The sequence below is a fragment of the Orcinus orca genome, chromosome 9, assembly GCF_937001465.1.
Source record: "Orcinus orca chromosome 9, mOrcOrc1.1, whole genome shotgun sequence".
Taxonomy (NCBI): domain Eukaryota; kingdom Metazoa; phylum Chordata; class Mammalia; order Artiodactyla; family Delphinidae; genus Orcinus; species Orcinus orca.
In genome coordinates, this window is record NC_064567.1 from 76,382,717 (window position 1) to 76,406,705 (window position 23,989).

General features: G+C 40.9%; 2 protein-coding genes across 8 annotated transcripts in view; one reads left to right on the forward strand and one right to left on the reverse strand.

The window, feature by feature from the left end:
• Positions 1–3,639, forward strand: part of ELAPOR2 (endosome-lysosome associated apoptosis and autophagy regulator family member 2) — a 291,435-nt gene extending 287,796 nt beyond the window's left edge. For all 6 annotated transcript variants that reach the window (XM_049714889.1, XM_049714888.1, XM_004263420.3 and 3 more), the window contains one exon: positions 461–3,639. In XM_049714889.1, coding sequence (XP_049570846.1) covers positions 461–520 — 60 coding nt within the window. In that variant the 3' untranslated portion in view covers positions 521–3,639. The remainder of the gene's footprint in view (positions 1–460) is intronic.
• A 5,032-nt stretch (positions 3,640–8,671) lies between these two features.
• GRM3 (glutamate metabotropic receptor 3) overlaps positions 8,672–23,989 on the reverse strand; it is a 235,747-nt gene continuing 220,429 nt past the window's right edge. Inside the window, exons 5-6 of one of the 2 annotated variants that reach the window (XM_004263417.3) lie at positions 22,822–22,996; positions 8,672–9,229 (exon numbers count right to left, since the gene is read on the reverse strand). In XM_004263417.3, the coding sequence (XP_004263465.1) occupies positions 9,156–9,229; positions 22,822–22,996 (249 nt within the window). In that variant the 3' untranslated portion in view covers positions 8,672–9,155. Of the gene's footprint in view, positions 9,230–20,142; positions 20,406–22,821; positions 22,997–23,989 lie in introns of those variants that run through there. The other variant, XM_049714891.1, reaches the window with a different exon arrangement.

Genomic DNA, 23,989 nt, shown 5'->3' on the forward strand with positions numbered 1-23,989 from the left:
TTCTGTTTTGAATTGTGTGTCTTATCCCCTGGACATCTGTTTGGGATTGACATGTACACACTGCTATATTTAAAATGGATAACCAACAAGGACCTACTGTATAGCACAGGGAACTCTGCTCAATATTATGTAACAACCTCAATAAGAAAAGAGTCTGAAAAAGAATAGATACATGTATATGTGTAACTGAATCCCTTTGCTGTACTCCTGAAACTAACACAACATTGTTAATCAACTCTACTCCAATATAAAATAAAAAGTTAAAAAAAAGGCATCATTCAGGGTAGGCATGCTATCTGTTTTATATCTGCCACCCTCCTTTAAATGTAAAATCCTAATTACAAGTGGCAGATACATAGATTAAAATGATTTCAGAACTTAGTTTCTGGATATGTAAGCTCCTAAGATCTTATTGGAATTTTAGTGAGTTGATTTTGTCTTAATATTTTTTCCCCCATAGGACAAAGAAGACCATTTTGAATCTGTTCAACTGAAATCCTCAAGATCTCCCAATATATGAAAGACAGTGCTGTAGCCTTCAGACTAATGAACAAAGAAACCTGCTCTCTAGTTTTACAGGACCATAGTTTAGAGCCTGTCCTCGTATCCAGCACATTGGTGATGTCACAGAGGAGGGCCATGCCGCTGAAAAGGGAAGGAGGTTGAAATGTTAGATTGCCTTATAACGTGGTCAAGTGTCTTGCCAAAAATAAGAAAGCAAATGTTTTGAGTCTCAACTGAAGATGAAGCTCAACTCAGGAAGAGATGTATCTGTATATACAAATAACTCAAAACCAAGGTTAAGCCCACGAGTGCACTGCTGATGCATGCCATAGAATTAATGGGTAACTTTCCTTCTTTATGAATTCTATATAAAAAGTGTGTTTGGAGGGCTGATGTGAGCATATGCATTGTGATCCCATTTATGTCTTGTCTTTGTTTATATTTTGGGGAACAATTTGAAAAAATTTTTAAGGTACAGTTATTTTGTCCCATTATTTATTTTCCTGACAGACCTTAAAACATGTTTTCTATTAAAAATGGTGAACAAAGAAAGACAATAGATTTTTCATTTTTCCATAGGGTATCCTTGTTGATTTCAGAAGCCTAAGTAAGCAGTAATTCTTAATGAAGAGTCAGCATGTGCTTGGGTTATCTAACTTATAATCGCCTTTGAAATTCCATCCTTGTTGGAACTGGTAAGAAGGGCTTGACTGAAAGTGGGATTCTTAAAAAAAAAAAAAAAAGGGATAAGGAGAAGCCTTGACTTTCCACTGGTACAAACAAGCTGACACTATTATAAAAGTCAAATGGCTTGAAACAATTTATGTAATACTTGAAGTATAATTTAGAATGAGTAGGAAAGCTTGTTTATCAGAGCACTTGCAAAATCATGAGAAGAAAGTGGGCTGGCTTGTCTATAAGTACAGACAACTGTACAAAGGTATTGGGATAATTTCATGGTCTCCAGAAAACGACAGTGGGACATTTACCCTATGTCAAGCATCAAAGGTTATATGCTTATTTTCCTGCCAAAGACTTTAAGGATTATGACTTCCATGAAAGTTTTCTTTTTAAGTTAGCAGGGCAGGGATTGAATTTTAGAAAATCGCATAGAACTGTATTCAGAATAAGAATGTGGTTGTGTCCCATAAGCAGTTATGAAATAAGTGTTGTTGCTCTTATTCAAAAATGATCCAGGTAACTGTCATATTTCCTATGGTGGACGGGTTATATTGGTATTAGTGCGACTTAAATACTGTTGGTTGAAAGAAGTTTGAATGAAGCTGGATTTGACCAATTTTGTGTAAAACTTAATTGTTCTAGAAGTGGGAAAGAGGGGAGTTTCCTGACCATTTATAATCTAAGGTGCTCTGGTTTGTTTCCAATAAACAGTGATCTTTATAGGTTTTAATCCAGATTTTTTAAAAGCCTGGTGATTGGCCGAGAGAGGCAGGGCATAGGGGCAGGGTTTATTGAATGTTTTGCCCCAAGTCTGTCAATGAGGTATGACTTGTAACTTTTGATTCAGCAGGTCATCCTTAGTTTTGTGGCAAATGAGATAAAAATAAATAATTGAATTTATTCGACTGGTGGGTAAAACACTGGACCATTCTGTTATTGTTGAGTGAATGTTTGTTTTGTGTACATCACTACTGTTGGATTCGTGAGTATAGGTGAGGTTGCCGTTGTTTTATTGTTTGTTGTGAAATTCACGGAGGGCATTGCTTTACATAAACGTCTTCCACGTTTAATTTCTTAAATTCTATTATAACGAAGAAATTATTTTGGCATTGCTCATGTTTATCCTGCCAACAGTGCTGATGCCCCTTTCCCCATCTTGATCAAAATTTAAACAGAAGAATGAAAATACACTTGAAGTGCACCCTTTTAGAGGAACCCTGGCAAAGTCATACAGACTGGACAGAGTCAGGAAGTTTCCGCGTAGTCACCTGTCACCTCTCTCTTCATCTTTGCTGTGCTCAACATGTACGTTCCAAGCCATAGAGATAATTGGGATTTGCTCCCAGGTAGCTTCTTTATTCTCGTGTCACTGGACTAAAATCTCTGACGTGTCAAAAATGCCTTAAATTTTAATGAACTCTCTGAAAATATAGTTGGTATTCAAGGATATATTTATTTTATTTCTAATTTTAGATATAAAATAGATTTTGGCAGCTCAGTCCCATCTTTGGAAAGAGCTGACTTTTTCCTTTGGATCCCAGTGGGTTGTCATTTTATTCCAAGCACTGAAGAAGTATGACAGAAGGAATATTGTGAGGAAAATATTCAGATCAATCCTGGCTATAGAACTCACTTTAATTTTATGTCTTGCCTTTGCAGATCTCAGTGGAATGTTGAAAGGCATAAACAAATTAATCACGTTTCTATGATTTTTAGCTGACAGTTGTTATTTCCTTTCCCCTCTAAGTGGTAGAAGTTATTTGTTATTTTTCTAAAAGGCAGTTTTGAAGGCTTAAATACTCCATTAAGTCAGCTGTTACCTATAATATCTCTTAGCGCTCTGTCAAAACATTTAAATCAGCTTTCCACTGAATGAGATTATGTCTTCTATGGATAAATTATATCATGCCATTTAACAATGTTGAGCAATTTGATATGTGTTCACTTGATTTAAAAGATTGGATTCTATTCTTGTTGACTTTTCCCCTCTTTGGTTACCAGTGATCAAGTCCTTTCCAGGATTAAAAATCTTTCATAGTATTTTTGTGTAGATCTTTGTCATTATTTTCTTCCCCAGGAGAGAAAAGGTGGTTTAAATGGTTATGTTGAACAATTGCTTGGGTCTAGTCATTTACCATTTGGGGTCTCCAGGTTCCCAGGTGGTGGGTCATCGATTGACTCTAGTTCTTCAAGACAGAACCTGGTCAACTGTCATCTGACATGTGTCAGTAGAGCTACTTCCTGTGACTCGTGGTCATTCCTAATGGGAGGCTAATATGCAGATCGTTTCTCTCTTCCTAACGAAAGTAAATTTCCTGGGAGTCGTGGTGGGAAGATGATTTTATTGGCAAGTTTATTTTATTGATTGATTTATTTTTAGGTCTGCATGAGTGGTATTTAATCAGCTTTACTGAGGAATGATATACAAACAATAAACTCCATCCATTAAACATGTGCAATACGAGTTTTGAAAGTTTTATATACCTGTTACATCACTACCATAATCAACATACAGAACATTTTCACCACACCCAAAGATTTCTTATAGCCTTCCTTTCTCCTTTCACCTCCAGCCTCCAGGCAACCCCTGATTTGATTTTTAACCATTACAGCTTAGTTTGGACTTTTTATAAATGAAGTCAGGCAGGAATGTAGTCTTTTATGTCTGGCTTCTTCAGCATAATGATTCTGAGTTTCATCCATGTTGATGTGGGTAGCAGTAGTTATTTTTTATTGCCGAGTAATAGTCCATTGATTGGTGGAATTACACTTTGTTTATCTGTTCATGGGTGTTTCCAGTTGCATTAGAGTTTTTATTATCACTTAAGAGTGCTGTCTACTTCAGTGCAGACAGGACCAGTTTACATTTCTTCAATACAGAAGAATCAGATGTTTTAGTAGGTGAAAAGTATAAATTGCCTCATCTGGCCCATTTCTTGATCTGATTCTGTCTCAAAGGCCCTCATCCTTGAACTCAGGTCTCAACACAGTCAAGACACTTTCCATTACTTTTTTTCATTGTATTGGCATGTTTAAAGTCAGTGTATTGCTGACATTTACCTTTTGACAGTGAAGATGTATAGAGTAGAACTTCTTCAGAGGACTTACATATCCTCACATCTATTTTCTACTGACCATGAACATTATCTCAGGTTTACATGCCCAAGTCCTAAATTAAGGTCACCCTAAAGAAAAGGACTCAAGGGGAGTAAACTGAAAAAAATCCCAACACCTCACTTATTCCTTGGATGCTAAAATGGAGTTCACCTTCACAGTAAGTGGCCAGAGATTACACACTTGCTGGATTTTATTTTGGTTTAACATTTTCAGATGAGTTCATTTTAGGGTCATAAATGAAGGAAGTAAAAGATAAGGGCGAATAATTGAAAATTAATTGATACTACTGTTGCAATTGATATTAATTGATGTTACTATTGCAATTGTCTAGATCAGAGGCCAGCGAACTTTTTCTGGAAGGAATCAGATAGTAAATATTTTCAGCTTTGCAGGTCATGTGGTCTCTTGCAACTCTTCAATTCTGCCTTTGTAGCACGAAAGCAGCCACAGACAATATAGAAATGGGTGTGGCTGCATTCAAATAAATGTACTTTATGTGCGTGGAAACTTGTCATGAAATGTTACATTTCTTTTGATTTTTTCCTCCAACTATTTAAAAATGTAGAAGCATTCTTAGCTCACAGGTTTTATAAAAACAGATGCTAGGCTAGGATTTGACCTGTGAGCCGTGGTTTGTTGACCACTGGTTTTAGTAACTTCCACCCACAAACAAAACTATTTGGAAGAAGCTGTTTGCACAAATTTTTTTGCCCTTTAGGAGTTTACACCTTCAGAGTTTCTCAGGTCTCTAGAGAGGATCAAGAAAAAAATAACCCACCCCCCTCCCTTGATGATTTAATCACTCACCAGGTGACCAAGCTAGGCTCTCTTCTGAGTTCCTTTTATAGTTCTGGGACTTGATTGTGGATATTGATTAGGAAATGATAAACCTAAAACAAGTGAATTGGTTCAAAGTCAACCAGCACAATTGATTTAAAAGCCTTTCTCATTGTGGTTTCTATGACATTTGTTGCTAAGGTAACTGGATTTGGAGATAATATTCAATCTTACGTACAGATTTATTTCAAGTAACTCTGTGGAAGTAGTGTATATTGATGCATATAGTGTCAGCCTAGATTCCTGAGCTCTGGCGCTGGAGAGGGTCCCCTGCCATCCCTGGAGGGTCCATTGCATGTGTTCAGGCGGCACACACCTCAGTCCACACACATTTACCAAATCCTATTTTAAGACTGACTGAGCTGCAAAAGACACGTAGGATTCCTTCAGTGACTGATGGTTCAAGAAACAGACCTCCAGTCACCTTGAACGAAATGTCCCAGTTTGGCTTTTCATTTGCTGGAATTTTCCTCATCTTATGAGCAGTGACTCTTCGATGAAGAGCCCTGTCTAAAATAGCTTGTGGATATTGGTAAATTTGGTTTGGAGGGGAGTAAATATTTCCTCTGTCTCAGATGGCTGATTTCAGATTACCATTGCTTGGCTTAAATGAACGAGTCCAACCGGTGACAACTGTGCACATCTAAGCTTTCTGTCACAGGACAGGAGTGATAACTGCCTTATTCATGGGTTTGGGCCTTATTAGGGCTGTGAAGGTTAGAATCCATAAGGATGGTCCATCTTCCTGGCGCCTCACTTTTCTTGGCTTCTCCATGTTTCTAGCCCTTTGCTGAAGAGCTCTGGCACCCAGAACTCTCGTGGTGGTTGCGTGGATAAAGAGGGGGTGAGCTGAGGGGCAGTGTGGGGTGCATACTGTAAAGGGACACTGGCTGAATTAACTCCTTTCAGGCACTCTCCTAATCTGTCCTCTGTGTGGACTGCAAACCAGCTTGCCTCACACTTTGCAAATGGGACCTTTTTATTTTACCATGAGAAGGCTGAGTGCGCAAGAGAATCTTAATACTTGAACTAGAGAGGATACGGAGCGTTCCAGAAACGGTAAACTCTCAGGAATCCAACAATAATCAACCATAACATTAGGTTCTGATATGTTTTTTATGAGTGGGATAGAGCATTCTGCTTGAGTTCCTTAAATTCAGGATGTTTTTGCAAAGATGGATCGGCTCAGTGAGTTTTATATTCTGAGAGAATGAAATGTCATTACTGGAGTTAAAAAAGAATCAATCCAAAACCTATTTGTTTGAAATGCCTCATGTGAAAAAGATTTTATAGCTGCTATTTTCCATACAGATGCTGAAAGTTCCTTAAAAAATTACTTCTAGGGATCACACGTTAGAGGATGCACTTTTGAATAGGAAACACGGTACGAGGCAGGGGAGAAAAAGGTGATGAGAGCTGTCGGTCAATGCACTTTCAGTGCAAAGGCAGTGAGTGAAATAGAGCGGCCATAGATCGAAACCCAGCTCTCAGAAACACCCACTCAGGATTCACCCACAGCCCCATTGTCTTGTTTACAAAGATCCATGATCCATTTGATTACTTTAGGCATTAGCTGTGTCTCTGAACAACCCAAATGATACTGCCTTCCTTAGCCTGTCACATCCCATCAGTGGATTGAGTTTATTTTCTCTCCCATCAGCCTTGCCGTTGCCTTGATATTGAGCAGATGCTCATTCTGAGTACACTTATCTAGCAGTCCTGCCAGTTTCTGTCACAACACACTTTTTTTTTTTGCAGTACGCGGGCCTCTCACTGTTGCGGCCCCTCTCGTTGCGGAGCACAGGCTCCGGACGCGCAGGCTCAGCGGCCATGGCTCACGGGCCCAGCCGCTCTGCAGCATGTGGGATCTTCCCGGAGCAGGGCACGAACCCGTGTCCCCTGCATCGGCAGGCGGACTCCCAACCACTGTGCCACCAGGGAAGGCCAATAGACTTCTTTTTTGCCATCTAGTGCTGTTGAATCTGTGACTCAGTCTGCCCCACCCACTCCCCCCCAGTCCAGGTTCTTTGGATATGAGAGTTTAGAGACTGTTTGCACTGTGGTCTTTGAGCATCTGGTGAGTTTTGAACACGTTGATGAGGATGCTGATTCAAATGCATGGAGAAGGAAGAAGGGAATCTCTAACATAGGACTCCTCACTTTATTTCCTTCAAGGCCAGTCCTGTTGGCTTTTATGCACCTGCTCATTATTTCTGAATATCTTTAAAGTATATTGACCAGTCTCGGTTAACCAGGCCCTGGTTATTTAGCCTGTGGGTCCCTCATAGCCTCCTCTTCCTTCCTCAGTTGCAGGTCCCTCATTAGCATATTCTCCAGTCTTGTTGCTTCTTACAGGCAAGAACTATGTGTTAATCATCTTTTTCTCTGTCGTGGGTTGAAGAGTGGCCCCTTAAAAGATACGTACACATCCTAATGGTACTTCATTTCCAAAAAGGGCCTTTGTAGATGTCATTAAGGATCTTGACATGAGATCACCCTGCATTGTCCCGGTGGGCTCTAAATCCAATGACAAGTGTCCTCGTAAGGGACACACAGAGGAGAAGGTGACATGAAGGTGGACGTAGAGATTAGACTGATTTGATGTCAGGAAGCTGCCAGCCACCAGAAACTAGAAGAGGGATGGAATGGATTCTCCCCTGCAGCTAAGAGGGTGCAACCCTGATGACACTGAGAGCCAGTTTCTGTTGTTCTAAGCCACCCAGTTCGTGTTAAGTTGTCAGATGAGTTACAGGAGACGGATACCTTCTCTGTCCATGGTATCTGGTGCAGGACCTAGCAGATAGGTACTCAGCGAAGTTTTCTACATGAATCAATGGTTCGTGGCTCAAGGGTTTACCGGGAGAAAAAGGACAGTGCTGGTAAGAATGAGCCAGTTGTAGCTTATCCGTGCTTTCCCTGTTTGCTCCTTTATTTAGGTTAGTAAAACATTCACGTTTAGAGATGAGTCTGTATGCCTGAGCATTGTTCTTGGGACTTTGGAAAAGCATTGGAAAAGAAGTTGTACTACATTTTTGTTGCTACGTTCAGCTATGAACCACGAGCGTGATTTTCCAATGGAATAACAAGACACTTCCCCAGGCTCCTTGCTAGTAATTAAGGTTGTTTTGGGAAATGAGAGCCATCAAACCTCCCCTGGCAGGTCAGCCTCTGCAATCAGAGGAATACAGGGATGGAGGAACCCTCTCTTTGCCTCAGAGCCATATTTGGGCAAAATCTGGGCTGCCGTACAGATGTGGCTTAAAGAAACCAACAAGGGTATTATCATCTGGCCACTGTAATCCCCTGATATTTGTGCTGTCATCAGTCAAATTCTGATCATGCGATCTGCAAAGAAGGCTACATCTGCTCACAGCTCCCTCGTAGGGTAACAACTTGTGTTCAGCATATCTAGATGTGAAAAGAAGCACGGTTAGATCATTTCTTCCGACATTAAAAAAGTAGAAATGGTCTAAAGTCAACATACTCAAATTACCTGGAATGATTAAAAAAAAGTACAAGCCATTATCCACCATGCTGGAAAACCTTGAAGGTTTTATTCTCAATATCTTTGCATTAATACAGATGCTTTTTACTTTGTGCTGAGAAAAACAACCTGTTACACACATCATGTAACTTTAATATACAACATAGAAACTCATCCTAAGTTAGTTACAACAAGGACCTACAAAAAACTTCATAGGAAAAAAAGTTACCTAATATCGCCACTGTATTTTCTAATAGACTGACCCTGTTAGACCCTGTCACCAATGCTCAGCTCTGTAAACAATGGTTATTTCCATGTTCTGGGGACTTGTTAATAATAGGGACACTAAAATCAGTCTAAAAAGTTCTAGCACGTCACTATATACTGTACAGTCCTTAAAAATAATTTATTGTACTGTTTCTAAAAAAAGGTACTAGGGGTGTTGTTTTGCTCTGTTTCCACATTCCGGAGCTGCACGTGAGCACTTTCATCTAACAGCCTAAAATCACGAGAACTGAACTGCAATTCACGATCACAGAGATGACGTGGTGGAGTCTAGGACTTCCCGCCCGTTGCACACCGTCGGCACATACGTGCTTGCAGAGGCTGGAAAACAGAGCAGGACAGAAAATTCTGGATTAATCAAGGGGGCCACAGAGCTACTGGCATGGATAATCCTAGACACTAGTTAAAAGTAAAAAACTCACTTTAACTTGGCCTTGGAAAATGCTAGGTGATTTAGTGCTGTAGTAGGTCAACTTTCTAAACGCGCTCTGCTCAAAATTAGTTTGTATCCTGGAACTTACCTCCATTACTGTCATACCTCTTGGAGAGAGTTGATAAGCATAATCACTGTTGAAAGAAGCCACTTGTGGGTTTAAAATTAGCTTTGGTAATCTTTAAACTGGTTAAAATACAGTGTGCAAAATTGAAAGCTCACTGCAGTTTCCTTAGACTATTAAATTAATTACTATTTTCAATACCTTAATTAATTTTGTTCTCTCTGGGCAGGGATGTCTCTACATAGTGCCATAAGTCATCCGTGAACTCTACTGCCTGAGAGAATGCTTTGCTATACTTTCATTGTTCAGTGGATAACCTCAGTGAAAATTCTAGTGAGGGCTGTGGTGCTAAGAACTTCAATTTCACAATAGTTTGCAGACAGGAAGACATTCCAAAGTTATGATGCTCTTGTTAATGACAATAGTGACGACAGTGTCAGGGTGTGAGTATAATACGGATATGTATATTCATTCTTTTTAGGGCTTGTCGTTTTCCTAGATAAAATTCCTAGCTCCGAACTTGTTTTAAACAAAAGTTTTGTTTTTGTGAGAAATCTAGGGACAGTTAAGTGATACCTGTTTTGCCCTCAAAGCTCTTTCCTTTTACTGAATGAGAACAAAAGCAAGGAGCCCCATGCTGCATAGGATGAAACTGTATGGCCAAGAGAATCAGTTAGCGATGGCCTCACATTACCTTTTGGAGCTGATGACGTCCCATCGCTTGACCTGTCCATCTGGACACACTCTGCCTGGGAGGAGCTGACCCTCTTGGCTACCTGACCACAGCTCAGGTCAAGCTGCCCAGTCAGCTGTCCCATTCTTTAAGGGCATAGCTCTTGGTTAATAATCAGATAAACTAATTTCATGTCATGCTAAAGTGTTCATGTTCACTATCCTAGTGGAAATATCCTTGCTCAATGAAATTGCATTTTTCATAGGAATTTCTTTAAACACGAAGGAAAAACTAAGTATGAAATTTGATACTATGTGGCAGTAAGTGGGGGAACATTCACCATCTTTGGGACACTGAAGTCTTTCAGCAGACACCGCCCCAACTAGGGAAACTCCAGCCTTTCAGTTTTGCACTGATTACTTGTCTAGGTTTGTGAGAAGTCAAGTCTGTGTGGCTGCCTAAGGTTACAGTGGAGTCATGTGACATGGTAACGCTTTTGGAGATTTTTTTCCTTTTATCATTTTTAGAATGAGGTTCAGTTTCTTTTACAGTATGAACCCGCTAAAAGCTGCAATATCTTGGGGGACAGGGATGGCATAATCCACATTTCCTGAAACTTCTACAATGAAGACATAGCGTGTGCCAGATAAATGCTGGATGGAAGGTGATAGTGATAATAATTCCAAATGCGAGGGCATTAATTTATTCTTTGCAAAGCTTCTTAGTATACCTTATCTAATTCTCGCTTCATCAAAGCTAGGTAAGGCAAGAGAAAGAACAAGGTGAAACGGAGTCCAAACGAGAGTGCTTCTGGCCATTCAATATGTGCGTTCTCTGCAGCTTCCTTGTAACCACCTGTCTACTTGGCATCTCCATGTGGCTGTTTAATAGGCATTTCTAAATCAAGTGGCCAACACATGACTTTTGATTCCCTGACCTGTCCCCATTTAGTCTTCCTTTCCTCAGTGAATGGTCTCACCATCTGCCTGGTTATCCAAACCGAAAGTCTAACATTTAAGCCTCTTTCCTTTCTTGTCTCTCCTTGCATGTCAAACCCATGCTCAAGTCCAATCAACTCAGGCTCCATCTCCAACTACTTCTGTCTCTGCATCCAGCGCCCCGGTCCAGGCCAGCATTCCCTCTCTCTTGGCCACTGGAATAGCTGCACTACTGGGGTCTCCGTGTCCACCCTTGCTTCCCGGCAATGCTTCCTCTATACAGTAGCCAGAGTAGTTTTAAATGGAAGTCACCTACCTACACATCTCCTGTGGCTTCTCTTTGTGCTCTCCTTACTGTGGTTTATAAATCCCAGCACGATTCAGACCATGCCTATCTTTCTGAATTCACCTAATTCTGTGCTCCCGCCCCTACGCTTTTTTTGCTTTTGTTCTCAAACACAGAATACCTATTTCTCAGTTTCTGGCCTTTTGTAATAGCTGTTGCCTCTGCCAGGAATGTTCTTCCCTCTCTTAATCACATATCTGGCTCCTTCCTGTCATCCACGTGTGAAATGTCACCCTCTGAAAAAGGCTGTCATCAGGCCACCTAGTCTGAGGTAACCAGCCAGTTTCTCTCTTGTCACGTTATCCCATTTTAAAGCTGAGTTTTTTTCCTTGCCTTTTTTTTTTTCCTTAGTGTCTTACATCTTATACTCTTGACTAGAAAGTATGCTGGGGCTCTGCTTGTCTTTTTCATTATTTTATCCCTATTGCTGGTCATGGAATAGACACTGTATAAATATTTTCTGAATGATTGTATGAATGGTTGCCTTTCAAAGAATGGGGGAACCGAGAAAGTTTAAAGAAAGAAATAATCTATTATCCTGAAGAAATGACCAGCAAATGTGAGGCCTTTCGGCAGCCTCATTTTGGAGCAGGTTGGCCTTTCTGCTTCTCAGGCCACATGGTGGCTTCGACCATCACCCACGTCTGCAAAGAACTGGCTGGGGCTGTGAGCATCCCATAGCAGGCATGCTGCCTTTGACATTTGGACTAAGCTCTTCATCTTTTCCAAGATCAAATTTTATTATTTCTGTGCAGGTTTTTCATTTTCAGAGGTTGAAGAGGAAAGATGTGTCATGGGGGTACGTCTAGGAGAACCAGGGATTAGTGTGTTAATGCTCCTTGCTGTCGACCTTGAACTAGTCTAATCCCCTCTCTACCTGCACTTTTAAAGATGGTGTCAGAAACCTACTGCGACGTTCCCCACACTATTCTGGAATTTAGTGTAATTCTCTTCTTAAGTGTGCACTTGTGATTTGCTTGCTGACTGCATTCTAAGTTCTTAAAAATTGGGTATATTTTGACCATGTAGGTAAGGTACACGGGCTGCCCAGATAGCCACAAGCTTATTAGTGTCACATAATCTTCTCCTAAACGCCCTGTGGACATCATTATGGAAGGTTACAGAATAACCTGGAATAACCTACCTGCTTTGTAGGGACATTAAAGGGAACACCCTATGTTAGAATGCCTAAACTCTTGAGGGGAAGACAATGCAAATTCAAGGTCTCCTTGCAAAGAATAACAACGGCAAAAAGCCCCGCAAGACTCTGCAGTTATTTTTTCCCCCTAAACACTTTTTAGTGTATTGAAGGGGATTATAACCTCTATTTTTCTGCTTCTCTTTTTCTGTTTCATCTGTAGCTTTTGCCAGTTCATTTTTTATTATGTAAAAAAAATTCTCGTTTTAGTACATACTGCTGAATATAGCAGAGGAAATTACTGTTTTATGAGTTTACCATCTCAATTACTTTGCCTTTCATAAATATTTTACAGATGCTCCTGGATTAGCCCATCTGTTATTCCCCAAGGTAGTAAAATACGTGGAAGAGGAAAGTGCCGTCATTTTCGTGTGTGTCTTTGTGATGAGCTTTTCTATGATTTTAATGAAATTCTCGCGAGATTTTTAATGGCGTAAGTTTAACCTATTTTCTTAAGTGAGGTTAGGCAGATTTCTATAATCATCCTTTCTGTCAGAAATAAGAAGTGTGCAGGCTTATTTTTGGCTCTTCTGGGAGTGGGGGTGAGTAGCCGCTGTTGCTCTAGGCTTACGTGGTACTTCTTGCTACTTAAAGTGAAAAGTGAAGATAGCTGTAAAAGACCTAATCAGTTCCACAGCTGACCACAGAAGGACCATTCACACCCATCAAAAGGCACGTTTTGCTTCACAAACTTGGTGAAGCTTTAGAGATCAATGCAGCCAAGTGGCAGCTTTGTCTAGCGCCGTGAAATCCACTTTTGTACCAGTGAAGCAGAGACTGGCCAGACTTTGGAGAAAATGACCCGATTTTTTCTAACTGGGCCCTCGATCAGTGCTCAACATATTTATTTAATAGATTCTTAGGGATGCCAAGTCTGTTAGTCAATTTAGTGACGGAGACTTGGTTCCTGAGAATCAGCGTGTTACTCTGTGTAATAGATCAGACTTGGAAAAAAATAAAACAAACATTTAAACAGAAAAGACATTCCAGTCTGTTTCCATCTGTTCCATTTCCTCGCTCCTGGTGACCCCAAATAATTTCTCCCAGCATGTCTGCTTGTTTAGATATTTTAATTCTGTGGTCATGGAATACAATTTCCATCCGTTATTTGTTGCCTTGTCCTCCTGCTTTGTCATTGAACCTGGTTTTTTACTCATCACCTTAATTTACCTGTGCTAGGGCCCCTTGGTCCCATTTCAAAAGAAGCATATGTGTTGATAATGTTGTCTGGGCAGATGCGACACTGCTAGCCACTTGTTTGGTAGCCTTGCTATGTCAGAGATTTCTCAGTGGGAGACTGAGAATCCATTAGTAATAAAAGTGGGCTAGATTCTCAGGGGGTGTTTCCCCCTTTATGACCAAAGTAATTGTCTTAAACTGTTACTAGTAGTCTTAAGAGGAAATCATATTCATTATGATGTTGGATAGAAATCTGTAAACATAAGATTTAGTTTCCAAGTGTGAAGTTAGAACTTATGAAAGCAAAGACTTCTTCATTCAGTGATTCATTTCTTAGGAGACAGGATTCATGGGAAGAGAAAATACGGCATGTACCTTTTTATAGACCGTGATGCAACTTAATTACCTCATGAACAGAAATGCCACTTGATCTTCAACTTAATACCTCAGTCCACCGTTGCCACATCATGCGGTCCTTTCCAATCGTGTTCTTTTATTCTCTCTTCCCTCCCCCAAGAAGTACCAAAGTTGGATGCACAATAATTTCTAAATAAGAAGACTCAACATTTTTTTGTACTCTTCTACCTATTTTTCATTCTTCCCACATCCTCTTAGTTGCTTCACATCTCCTGTTTCCCCTCTTTTCTATCCAAATGTGTTTTCAGGCGAGGAGCAGAAACTCATTCACCCCAAGGCTCAAACAACTAATAGGAGCTATAAGTGCTACGACATCTAGGGGATCCAAACCAGAAGCCGAAAGGGTTAAACTCTAATCAAATAATGTCAGGCATTAATTACTCCTTCTTTCTAGTGGAGCTGATCCTGTCAGCCTCACCTTCCAGTTATCCACAGCAACTGCACGCTGTATTAGCTTCCACTGCTACCAACCTGATGGAAGCCACCATCATCTGGGTTAGGCAGTAGCCTCCTAAATGAGGTCTCTGCCTACTCGCTGTCTTGTATTCTGCCCACACAGCCAAAACCATGCTTTTAAAGTCAGGTCCTGCCACAGCTCCGATGAAACCCTTCAAGTGTTTTCTCAGTCCTTGCAACAGAAAAGTAAAAGTCCTTACAGTGACTTGCAGAATCCTACAAGATCTGCTCCATCTTTGTCCTAATCTCCTGTCACTTTCACCTTTATTCATTTCCCTAGAGCCTCATTGGCCTCTTAGATGTTCTTCTAACTTTGGACCTTCGCATTTGCTGTTCCCTCTGCGTGGAATGTCTTTCCCCCAGATATCGGCCTGGCTCCCTTCTTTCGTTTCCATCATGTCTCTGCTCAGTGTCACCTTATCACTTCCTTCCACTCTATAAAAACAGGAACTCTCTGTATCCTCAGTCCACCTTATTTGCCTATGTCCCATATTATTTTCTTCACATCACTTGTCAGCACCTGAGTTATTAAGCACTGTCGGTTCGTCTCTCTGTGCCCCCTCTTGCCTGATTAGAATGCAAGCACCGTGAGTGTAGAGTTGGTCTGTTTTGTTCATTACCACATCTCCAGTGCCTAGAGCTGAGCCTGGGCACAAAAATTTCTTCAATGAAGGAGTGAATTATCCATCAAATTGGTCACATTTACTTGGTTAGTGGTTTCTCTCCCAAACGCTCTGAAATTATTCCAGGTAAGGCAGAAATGTTAAAATTTTTTTTCCATATGAGTAGGCATTTTCCTGCTATAGGCGCAGAGATATTTCCATTTATAGATGTCCTCCAGAGAATTTCACTAAAAATGAAGTCATAGAAATAGCATATAATAAATTGAGGTTAGACCCTTTGCTTTGTTTTAAGGTTTTGATCATCTGAGATCAGTGTATGGGCAGTATTTGATTAAATACATATTTTCTTTTTTATTGACATATATACATAGTTCTCAGCACGGTACCCTGTTCCCAAAGGCGTTAATAAATTTGGGGTTATGTGGAAATGCAGATGACTATAGGTATCTCTCATACAATACCTGACTCGCTGGTTTAGGGACTCTCTTTGAGCTACCGTGTTTACATTCTGTTCTAATGTACAATACAGAAGAGAAACTGTACAATGTAATGTAATTCAAGAAAGTGATGCTTTGAAAAAACTATGGAAATGAGAGAAATTATATCTGACATAAACATTAACTATATTCATTTGTCTTCATCCAATCACATTTTCTAAGAAACTTAGTGTGTAGCCTCTTTGGAATATCAATGCCACACCTTGTCTGTGTGCAGCCTGGCCGTGGGGATCACCGGGGGCTCAAAGAGACATGATTTATGCTGTTGAACTCCCTGGTATGGGCTTTTGAGAGGAACACAAGTCTGTACTCATGCTGGTAGAACAAGATGCTGTCATGTGTGGTGCTTAAGAGAAAGCTTTTAACTTGAAAAAAATCATTGCATGTGCAGATGCTAAGATTCTTACTGTCAGAATAGTCTCTGAGGGCTTCCCTGGTGGCGCAGTGGTTGAGAGTCCGCCTGCCGATGCAGGGGACGCGGGTTCATGCCCCGGTCCAGGAAGATTCCACATGCCGCGGAGTGGCTGGGCCCGTGAGCCATGGCCGCTGAGCCTGCGCGTCCAGAGCCTGTGCTCCACAACGGGAGAGGCCACAACAGTGAGAGGCCCGCATACCGCAAAAAAAAAAAAAGAATAGTCTCTGAGATGAATTTTGTAACTGAGCTGGGGCAGAAAATCCAGAGGCCACAGGAGCCATAGAGCAGCTTTTGAGAGTTTTATCTATGACTTCAGTTATCAAATTCCTTAAAGTACCTAATAGATGGGACCCTGGTTTTCTCATCTATAAATGTGTTTGTTAGAATAAATGATCCTTAGCACCCCTTCCAGCTCCAGGCTGTGTAATAAAGAAGGTGGGCTATAGCTGCTTGGGGAAAACCTAGCAAAATAGTAGAGGTAAAGAGAAAATGATTTAAGGGTTGCTTTAGAGTGGTTGTGAGAGAAGTAAATGGAAATGTCAGATAAAAGAAGGAGAGGTATTAAACATCAATTTCCTAACGTATAATAGGGTTACCTATCATAGCTGGAGACTATCCCCCCATCCTCAATGAGGGAATGAAGGGGAATAGAAAGAATGAGGTTCTCAGGAGTGCTGTGGACTTTGCTCTCTTAAGGGAAAATGGATTGACGTATATCTGATTTGGATGTACTAGGTGTATTCTGCCTGGAAGCAAATGGCTCAACTTGCTGACAACTCTAGGCTCTTCCTACGTTGGTCAGAGAGGATTTATGTTTATAATATACTTACGCCTGTGGCGAAGAAGACGTTCATTTCAGTCTGGGTTGCCAAATAACTTCCTAATTTGCTGACCAGTCATCATGGGACTCCCTGAACTGTAAAGTGCAGGTATATTATGCTGTTTTTCTGGACTAGCACAGTAGAGAAGAAACTTGGCATTATGTGCTTTTTTTTTTTTTTTTTTTTTAAATAAAGTCCTGTTCAGAGTTGAACAATGGCTTGCCCCGGCCAACTGGGGTATCTTCAAAGCTTGGCCATTGATAAATGCAAAGGCTTGTCCTCAGGTACTTGCTTTCTGTTGCTGAAGCTCTGTGGCAAATTATACTGTGAAACTAGAAGACGGTTCCCTCGATCTTTTTAGACTGCTGCTTTCTTTTTATAATGTGCAAATGCTTAGTGATAAAGAATAATTCTATTAATGGAGCAGTTCGCACATTACCACCTAGACAAGTGACTTTCTGAATAAGGTTGTGGCAGAGAAAATCAATCTCCATGTGCCCATGGCTCCTCCGGGACCCAACTCTGGGCATCATTAATCAGCAGAAGCCTCTTGGCTGATTTAATGATAATGACATACATACATCTGAATGATCACCGTGAGCAAGGGAAATACACATCCCTGTAGGACCACGTCTGGGGACATAATAGCTCTGAAGACTGTTGGACACACTCCATTTCTTTCTTCTCCCCCCAGCCTACGCTGATGCAAACCCATATTAGCGTCAGCAGTATTCTGACCTGCGCAGGGCCTATAGGATTTTATGCTGCGAAACCTCACGTGTGCATCCAGTTTGTCTCCCTCACAATGACGCCATTCGCTTACATTCTGCACCCATGCTGGTAGAACAAGATGCTGTCAGGTGTCGTGCTCAAGGGAAGGCTTTTAATTAAAAAAAGAAAAAATCATTGCATTTGCAGATGCTAAGATTCTCAGCATACGTTCGTGATTGCCTGTCTTTGGGAATCAGCTGTGGGAAGCTCCTTTGCTTCTAAAGCTGAACCAAACAAAGAATGACCTCTTTTTTTTTTTTCCTCTTCCAAATACAAAGGATGTTTACTTATGTGTGTGGGTGTGGGAGCAGCATTATAAATATGAACTTAGGATTTCAGGGTCTCTGAGTCCTACTGCTATTGGAAGGTGCATTCCCACCTTCAGTAAATGTTTCTTGAGTGGCCAGGTGCGTCTATGGGAGAAATGCCTTCTGTGGAGGGTTCGGACAACAATGGGGGAAATGACTATGCCGGGATGTGGCTCTTGGCATCATGAAGCAAAGGATGGGACTTCAAGGGCCTTTCCTTCTCTGAACCCAGGGCCTCCTTTCTCTCTGAGGGCATCCAAGTGGAGCTCCCTGCTCTGCACTGATAGCAGTGGATGAAGCAGACAGGATGGTTTGGGCCAAGGTTCTCAAACCGTTTTCCTTGGACCATCTCTGTTGAACCAGCTGGAGTATCTGTTACCGACCACACTTCTGGCCTTTACCAAGACCCCATGATACAAAGGGTGGGGCCTGGGAATCTTCATTTCAAAGAGTTTTTTTTTTTAATACACAAATATTGGGGACAACTGGCCTATGGGTACACTTAGTGGAGAAAAATTACTGTTTCATTTTTATTATTCTGACTCCCACTGTATGTAGTTAATCAGATACAACTAAAATTGGTCTCTTTTGCATACAGCAATATGTAAACATTTCTCAAATGGTGAGTTTTCCAAGATGTCCTTAACGATGTTCTTTCTTCCATGCCTGCTTCTGAGTTTGGCCGTGCTTTTCTATCTTTTGGGAGCAACTGCTCAGATTTTAAAACCCGCTAACTGAACTTCTTTCTGCTGTCAGCCACCTTAGCTGCTGTCAGGGAGCTCACTTAGACTCCAAAGTGATGTGGTATCTCTGCTACTCTCTCGCCAGAGAATTAACCCTGAATTAATACGGCCGCAGCTTCCAGTCAAGGTGACTTCTTGGTATTGCATAAGCTTAAGTGTGTCATGTCACTTAATCCCTGCTAAGAGTGCAGTACCGGTTGGATTTGGGATTTGGAGAGCGCAGCATAATAAAAATGGCCACAAATTCTTTGAGCGGTGGAGTCTGCCTCCCTCCCCTTGAATCTGGGTGGGCTCTATCATGCTGTCTGGGTCCCATGTGGAGAGAGGCATCCCACCTAGGCACCATGTACGAGAGTGAATCACTGCGGACCCTCCAGATCAGTTCAGTCTCAGCTGACACCACAGGAGGACCCCAGTCAGGGCCTTGCAGAGCAGGTGGACTGCTCAGTCAAGCCTTGCCTGAATTCCTGACCCACTAAATCAGGAGAGATAACAAAAGGGATTTCTTTTAAGCCACTAAATTTGGGGGAAGTTCGTCATGAGGGAATAGATAACTAAATGTGTCTGTGCGGGGGGTAACTCCGTTGCTATGCCAGCTTATTCTCGTCCATACATGGGGTTTTTGTTTTTACCTCTGGAGGCACTAGGTCAGAAAAACAGCAGCAATACTGGGAACAATAATCCATTGGAATAAAATGCCTGCAAATACTTAACCAGAAGAACATAAATTATGTACAACCTAGGAAAAGCATACGCTGTACTTAATGAATGCAGAGCAGTTGAAGGATTTTTCTTGATTCTTTAAACAGCGTACTTCCCAGTATTTAGGAGGGAGATGGATATTAATTGAGCTGAATCTATAATGGAGGAAACAGGCACTGAAATATTAAACCAGTTGCTTAAATTTTCATCATAGTGGGTCAGTAACACGTTTATACATAGAACTAGATCCCATAGGCAAGTGGCTTTCAAATATCTTTGATTGCAGTTCATAGAAAGAAATATTTTACCTGAACCTGGTACCCATACATAAACTTGAGCAAACTTGGTGAAATACTATTTACCCTGTTACATATGATGCACTCTAAGATACTTTATTCTCTTCTCTTTTATTTTTATATTTTTTATTATTATTATTTTTAAATGTCCAGGTCAGTTTTATTTTATTTAATTAATTAATTAATTTGGCCATGCCGTGCGGTATGCGGGATCTTAGTTCCCTGACCAGGGGTCGAACCCGTGCCCCCTGCATTGGGAGTGCAGAGTCTTAACCACTGGACCACCAGGGAAGTCCCTCTATTTCCGTTTTTAAAAAATGCTGGTCAAACATGCTAAATAAATTTCATGACCCATTAATGGATTACATTCTACAGTATGAAAAACACTGCCCCGGACACTAACCTTCCTGGGACCAGGGATTCTGTCCTATTCACCACTGTGCTTAGAAATATCTGGTGTATAGAAAGCATTCAGGCATTTAATGACTTTAATGAACTTCATGACAGTGGTTCCAATTTGTTAAAATAGGAAGGATACTAATCACAAGTCAGGAAATCCAGTGTCAACTCTTGAATCATTGTATGTCCTTGAGAAGTAACTTCTCTTATCTTCTCACCTATAAAATAGAACTTGTGATATCTTGTACACATGGGATAAAATGAGCCCACAAATATTAAACTATCGTGAGTAAAAGATAAAGAATTACAAATACAAATAAAAGATCAATGGATTCGTTACTTACGCACTTTGAAATGCCGAGAGATACCACTCAAATACTTCACTTTGTTACTTTACTGCCATTTCTTTGATTTGGATTAATTAGAGGAAAATTGTGGGAAAAATGAGATCTAAATTTAGACCTTTTTAAGGAAAAAAATTAAATTTCACTGAGTAACAAAGTAGTCCTAAAATGTTGGGCTGGATAGACTCCTACCTTGAAGTATCAGTTGGGCCACTAGCAGAGTAGATACTGAGTGACCGCTTAAGCAGGTCCATGGCAGTTGCAGTCCATTGTTTTTGTGTAAATGAACATTTCTGAAATTCTGAGGGGAGACTCGATTGGGTAAAGTGTCCTTGTTAACTCTTCAGGAATTTATTAATTCCTAGTACATACATTAGAAAACGCCACCATATCTCAATTACCGAGGTTCGGATGTATGAGATCTGAAAAGTGTCTGTGGAAGACTTAGGGACTCTGCTAAATTGTTTTAATAACAGGCAAGAAGAGCTCTAAGCTATCAGCAAGACTCTTTCTGCCCAGAGGTAAATCAGGCTGCATAGCCTAGGGTAATTTTCCTTTTGTTCTCCCTGGAAAGTCTACCAAGTAAGTAGTTCATGGGAAATTTCCCGGCTTGTTTTCTGGATGAAGTAGCACGATAAGGTGGTTTGGTGCCCTGGCTTTGAAATCAGAGAAACTGGCTCTTAAGTTCTGGTTCTGCCACTTTCAATACGTGTGACCTTGGGTAGATCCCCAAGAGTTGTGAGCGTTAAGTAAGCTATATCCCATGTGCACACATGTATGAAGTACTTAGCACAGTGCCCAGCACAAAGGAAACGATAAATGATAGTTCCTCTTGGCTGTATTATTGTTGTTTTTGTTAGTTATTATTATTAGTTATATGCCAGTTCTTTCTGGTCTGGACTAGCTAGCTTTCATAGTTCAGCTGCTGGAAAAGAGATTTGTTTGCTCAAGAAATAAGCAGGTTTCTTTAAGGTTCAAGGAAAATTATTTCACAAGTTTTACCAGGTCCTGGGACTCAGCCCTCGTGACACCTGGAAATTTAGCTGAAAATGCAATAAGGTCTCCATCTCTATAGCAGCTGAGACGCAGGAGTGGTATACACAGCGCATCACGGAACACGTGCTGTCAGCCGTCAGTCTTCCCTTTGTTTGCCAGGAAAAGGGCAGCCCTATAAAATTGTGCACTTTGTTGGAGAAACTGGGGCACTAATGCAATTGCTCACTTTGTGATGCTGAGCTATTTCAAAGTTTCCTTTCTAATCAGCTCGGGGCAAAATTGTGAAGTAGTCATTTGTCTCTGTCACTTCCAGGCCTCCTTCCCCCCACCCCCGTTCCCCTTCCTCTCTCCTCCTTCCCCCTCATCCTTCTGTCAGTGCATTTCTCCTACTTTATACCATAGATTAGCTGAAAATGGCTTAAAAGGTTGTCCCCTTTAGCTACCTTTGTGTTTTAGATGCCTCTGAAGAATTAAATGATTCTCCAAGGCTACTGTTGCAGATACTTGCAGGCCAGGAGGTGAGAGAATTCTGGCTGGGAGTTACCCTGGTATCTTTCAGTTAGCACTGCCTCCTCAGCTAAAAAAAAAATTGTGTCTTTGTCTTTGAAATAGGAGGAAGATCTATTCTAGGGTTTTCCAAAGTGTATTCCATGGGCTGTGCAGTTGATTTTACTGTGATCAGTTACTTTTAAGAAACTGTAAATAACAAAGTGAAACAGGTTTCCCTGCTGTAGAGATTCTGAAAAACCTTTTTCATGCTCATGTCAAAGGAGGTGCTTTGAACTGCCAAGTGGGTATTTAGGATGTAGCATTTTCCACCTTATTTGATTATCTTCCTCTTTTAATTTTTATGAAGCACCTTCAGCAGCTGTGTGACACAGAACATACTTTACAGAGCACCAGTCTAGTCCAACCCTCTAGGCCAACTAAGGAAGGAAACAGTAAAGTGATGTGCTCAAGGTTACCTGTTGACCTAGTTGCAAAGTCAGGACTTGGTTCTCTGGCTCTACAACTTGGTCAAAAATCCCATTTATGGTTATGGATTTAATGTCTGTCATCCCTGCTAGACCGCGTACTGCCAAAACCGAACCTTGACCTCTTCTGCTTATCACTGTATCCTTAGCACCCAGCACAGTACCTGGCACACAGTGATCAAACCAGCACTTACTAAATTGAATTGAGATTGATTATGGGGATGGACGTGTGTTGCCTGTTTCTGTCTATGTCTGTTGCTTCTCCTTCTAGCCTGCTCCCTACTATATATGAAGGGGTCAGTGTCAAGTTCCATACTTACACTGAGAATACGTGGTCCCAGTTCCACTGACACTGAACCTGTTCAGGTGCAGTCTGTGTGTGACCACATTCTTCTGGGGTTGAAACAGGATGATGTGCACCTTGGGTGCAAACAAACAGCCCAGGACCACGAATCCACTCAGGCTAACCGAGATGCACATGGTCGTTGTCTGCACCTATAAGAAAAGATAGCCTAGTTAAGTGTCTTGACTATAAATTCAATACAGTGGCCAACTCAAGAGAGCACTGAAAAAAGAGCAAACAGAAAAAACCCAAATCATCCACAGTTCTGTTATTATTCTAGCCAAACCAATACAGCAATTATATTGGATCTTCTGAGTTTGGGATGCACATGGAAACATTGCTTAGGATTTATAAGCAAACACTCTCTGTGTTTGGTGTCCTGAAGGCTTGCCAAGACTTCACACAGATTTTCTTGTTTTGTTTGTTTTCCTCTTTACTTTGTATAAAGATATTTCTGCAGAGCCACTGGAAGTCAGAATCTTAAAGAGTAAAATATCAATATTCAATGATGAAGTGACCAGATAACTGATAATTTGAGTCAATCAACTTGGCTTGTTTAAGGTTTACTATATTATGAACAAATCTGGTCCTGTTTCATATTTCCATTTCTCTTTCTTGCTGGGAGCTCTATCAGCTCTTGGTTTCCCTATTCAACACTGGGGGGCATTATCAACTTTCTTCTGGGGTACCTACTCTTTTAATTATTTCATTCGCATCTCTCTGGAATTTTGATACACCAGGTACTCGCTGTTTCATCTTTCTGTTCTCCAGGCTTCTATGCACCCACCCTTGACAGAGAATTTTCCCTTGTTCCCTCTTTGCTTCCCCTGAAAGCAAACCTCAGAACTAGGTTTTATCATCTCTTCTTTTCATTCCCTTGCCCGCACTCTTCATCTTCTCCGCTCTCCTCATTTATCCTGGCTTCAGCTCCCATAGATTTTTCTGGAAAATCCCAAATTAGATTCTACATATTTAATCACTTTCACTATGAAAAATGGAAATTAATTATTTCTTCTATCAGTTTCTACTCAGAGTAACTATGGTAAATCCTAGAGTCATTTTAGAGTTCTTTTTCCTTTTTCCCCAGCCGATGCTATTACCAGATAGCAATAATTTCTCATGCCCTAAAGTGTCTGACCTTCTTC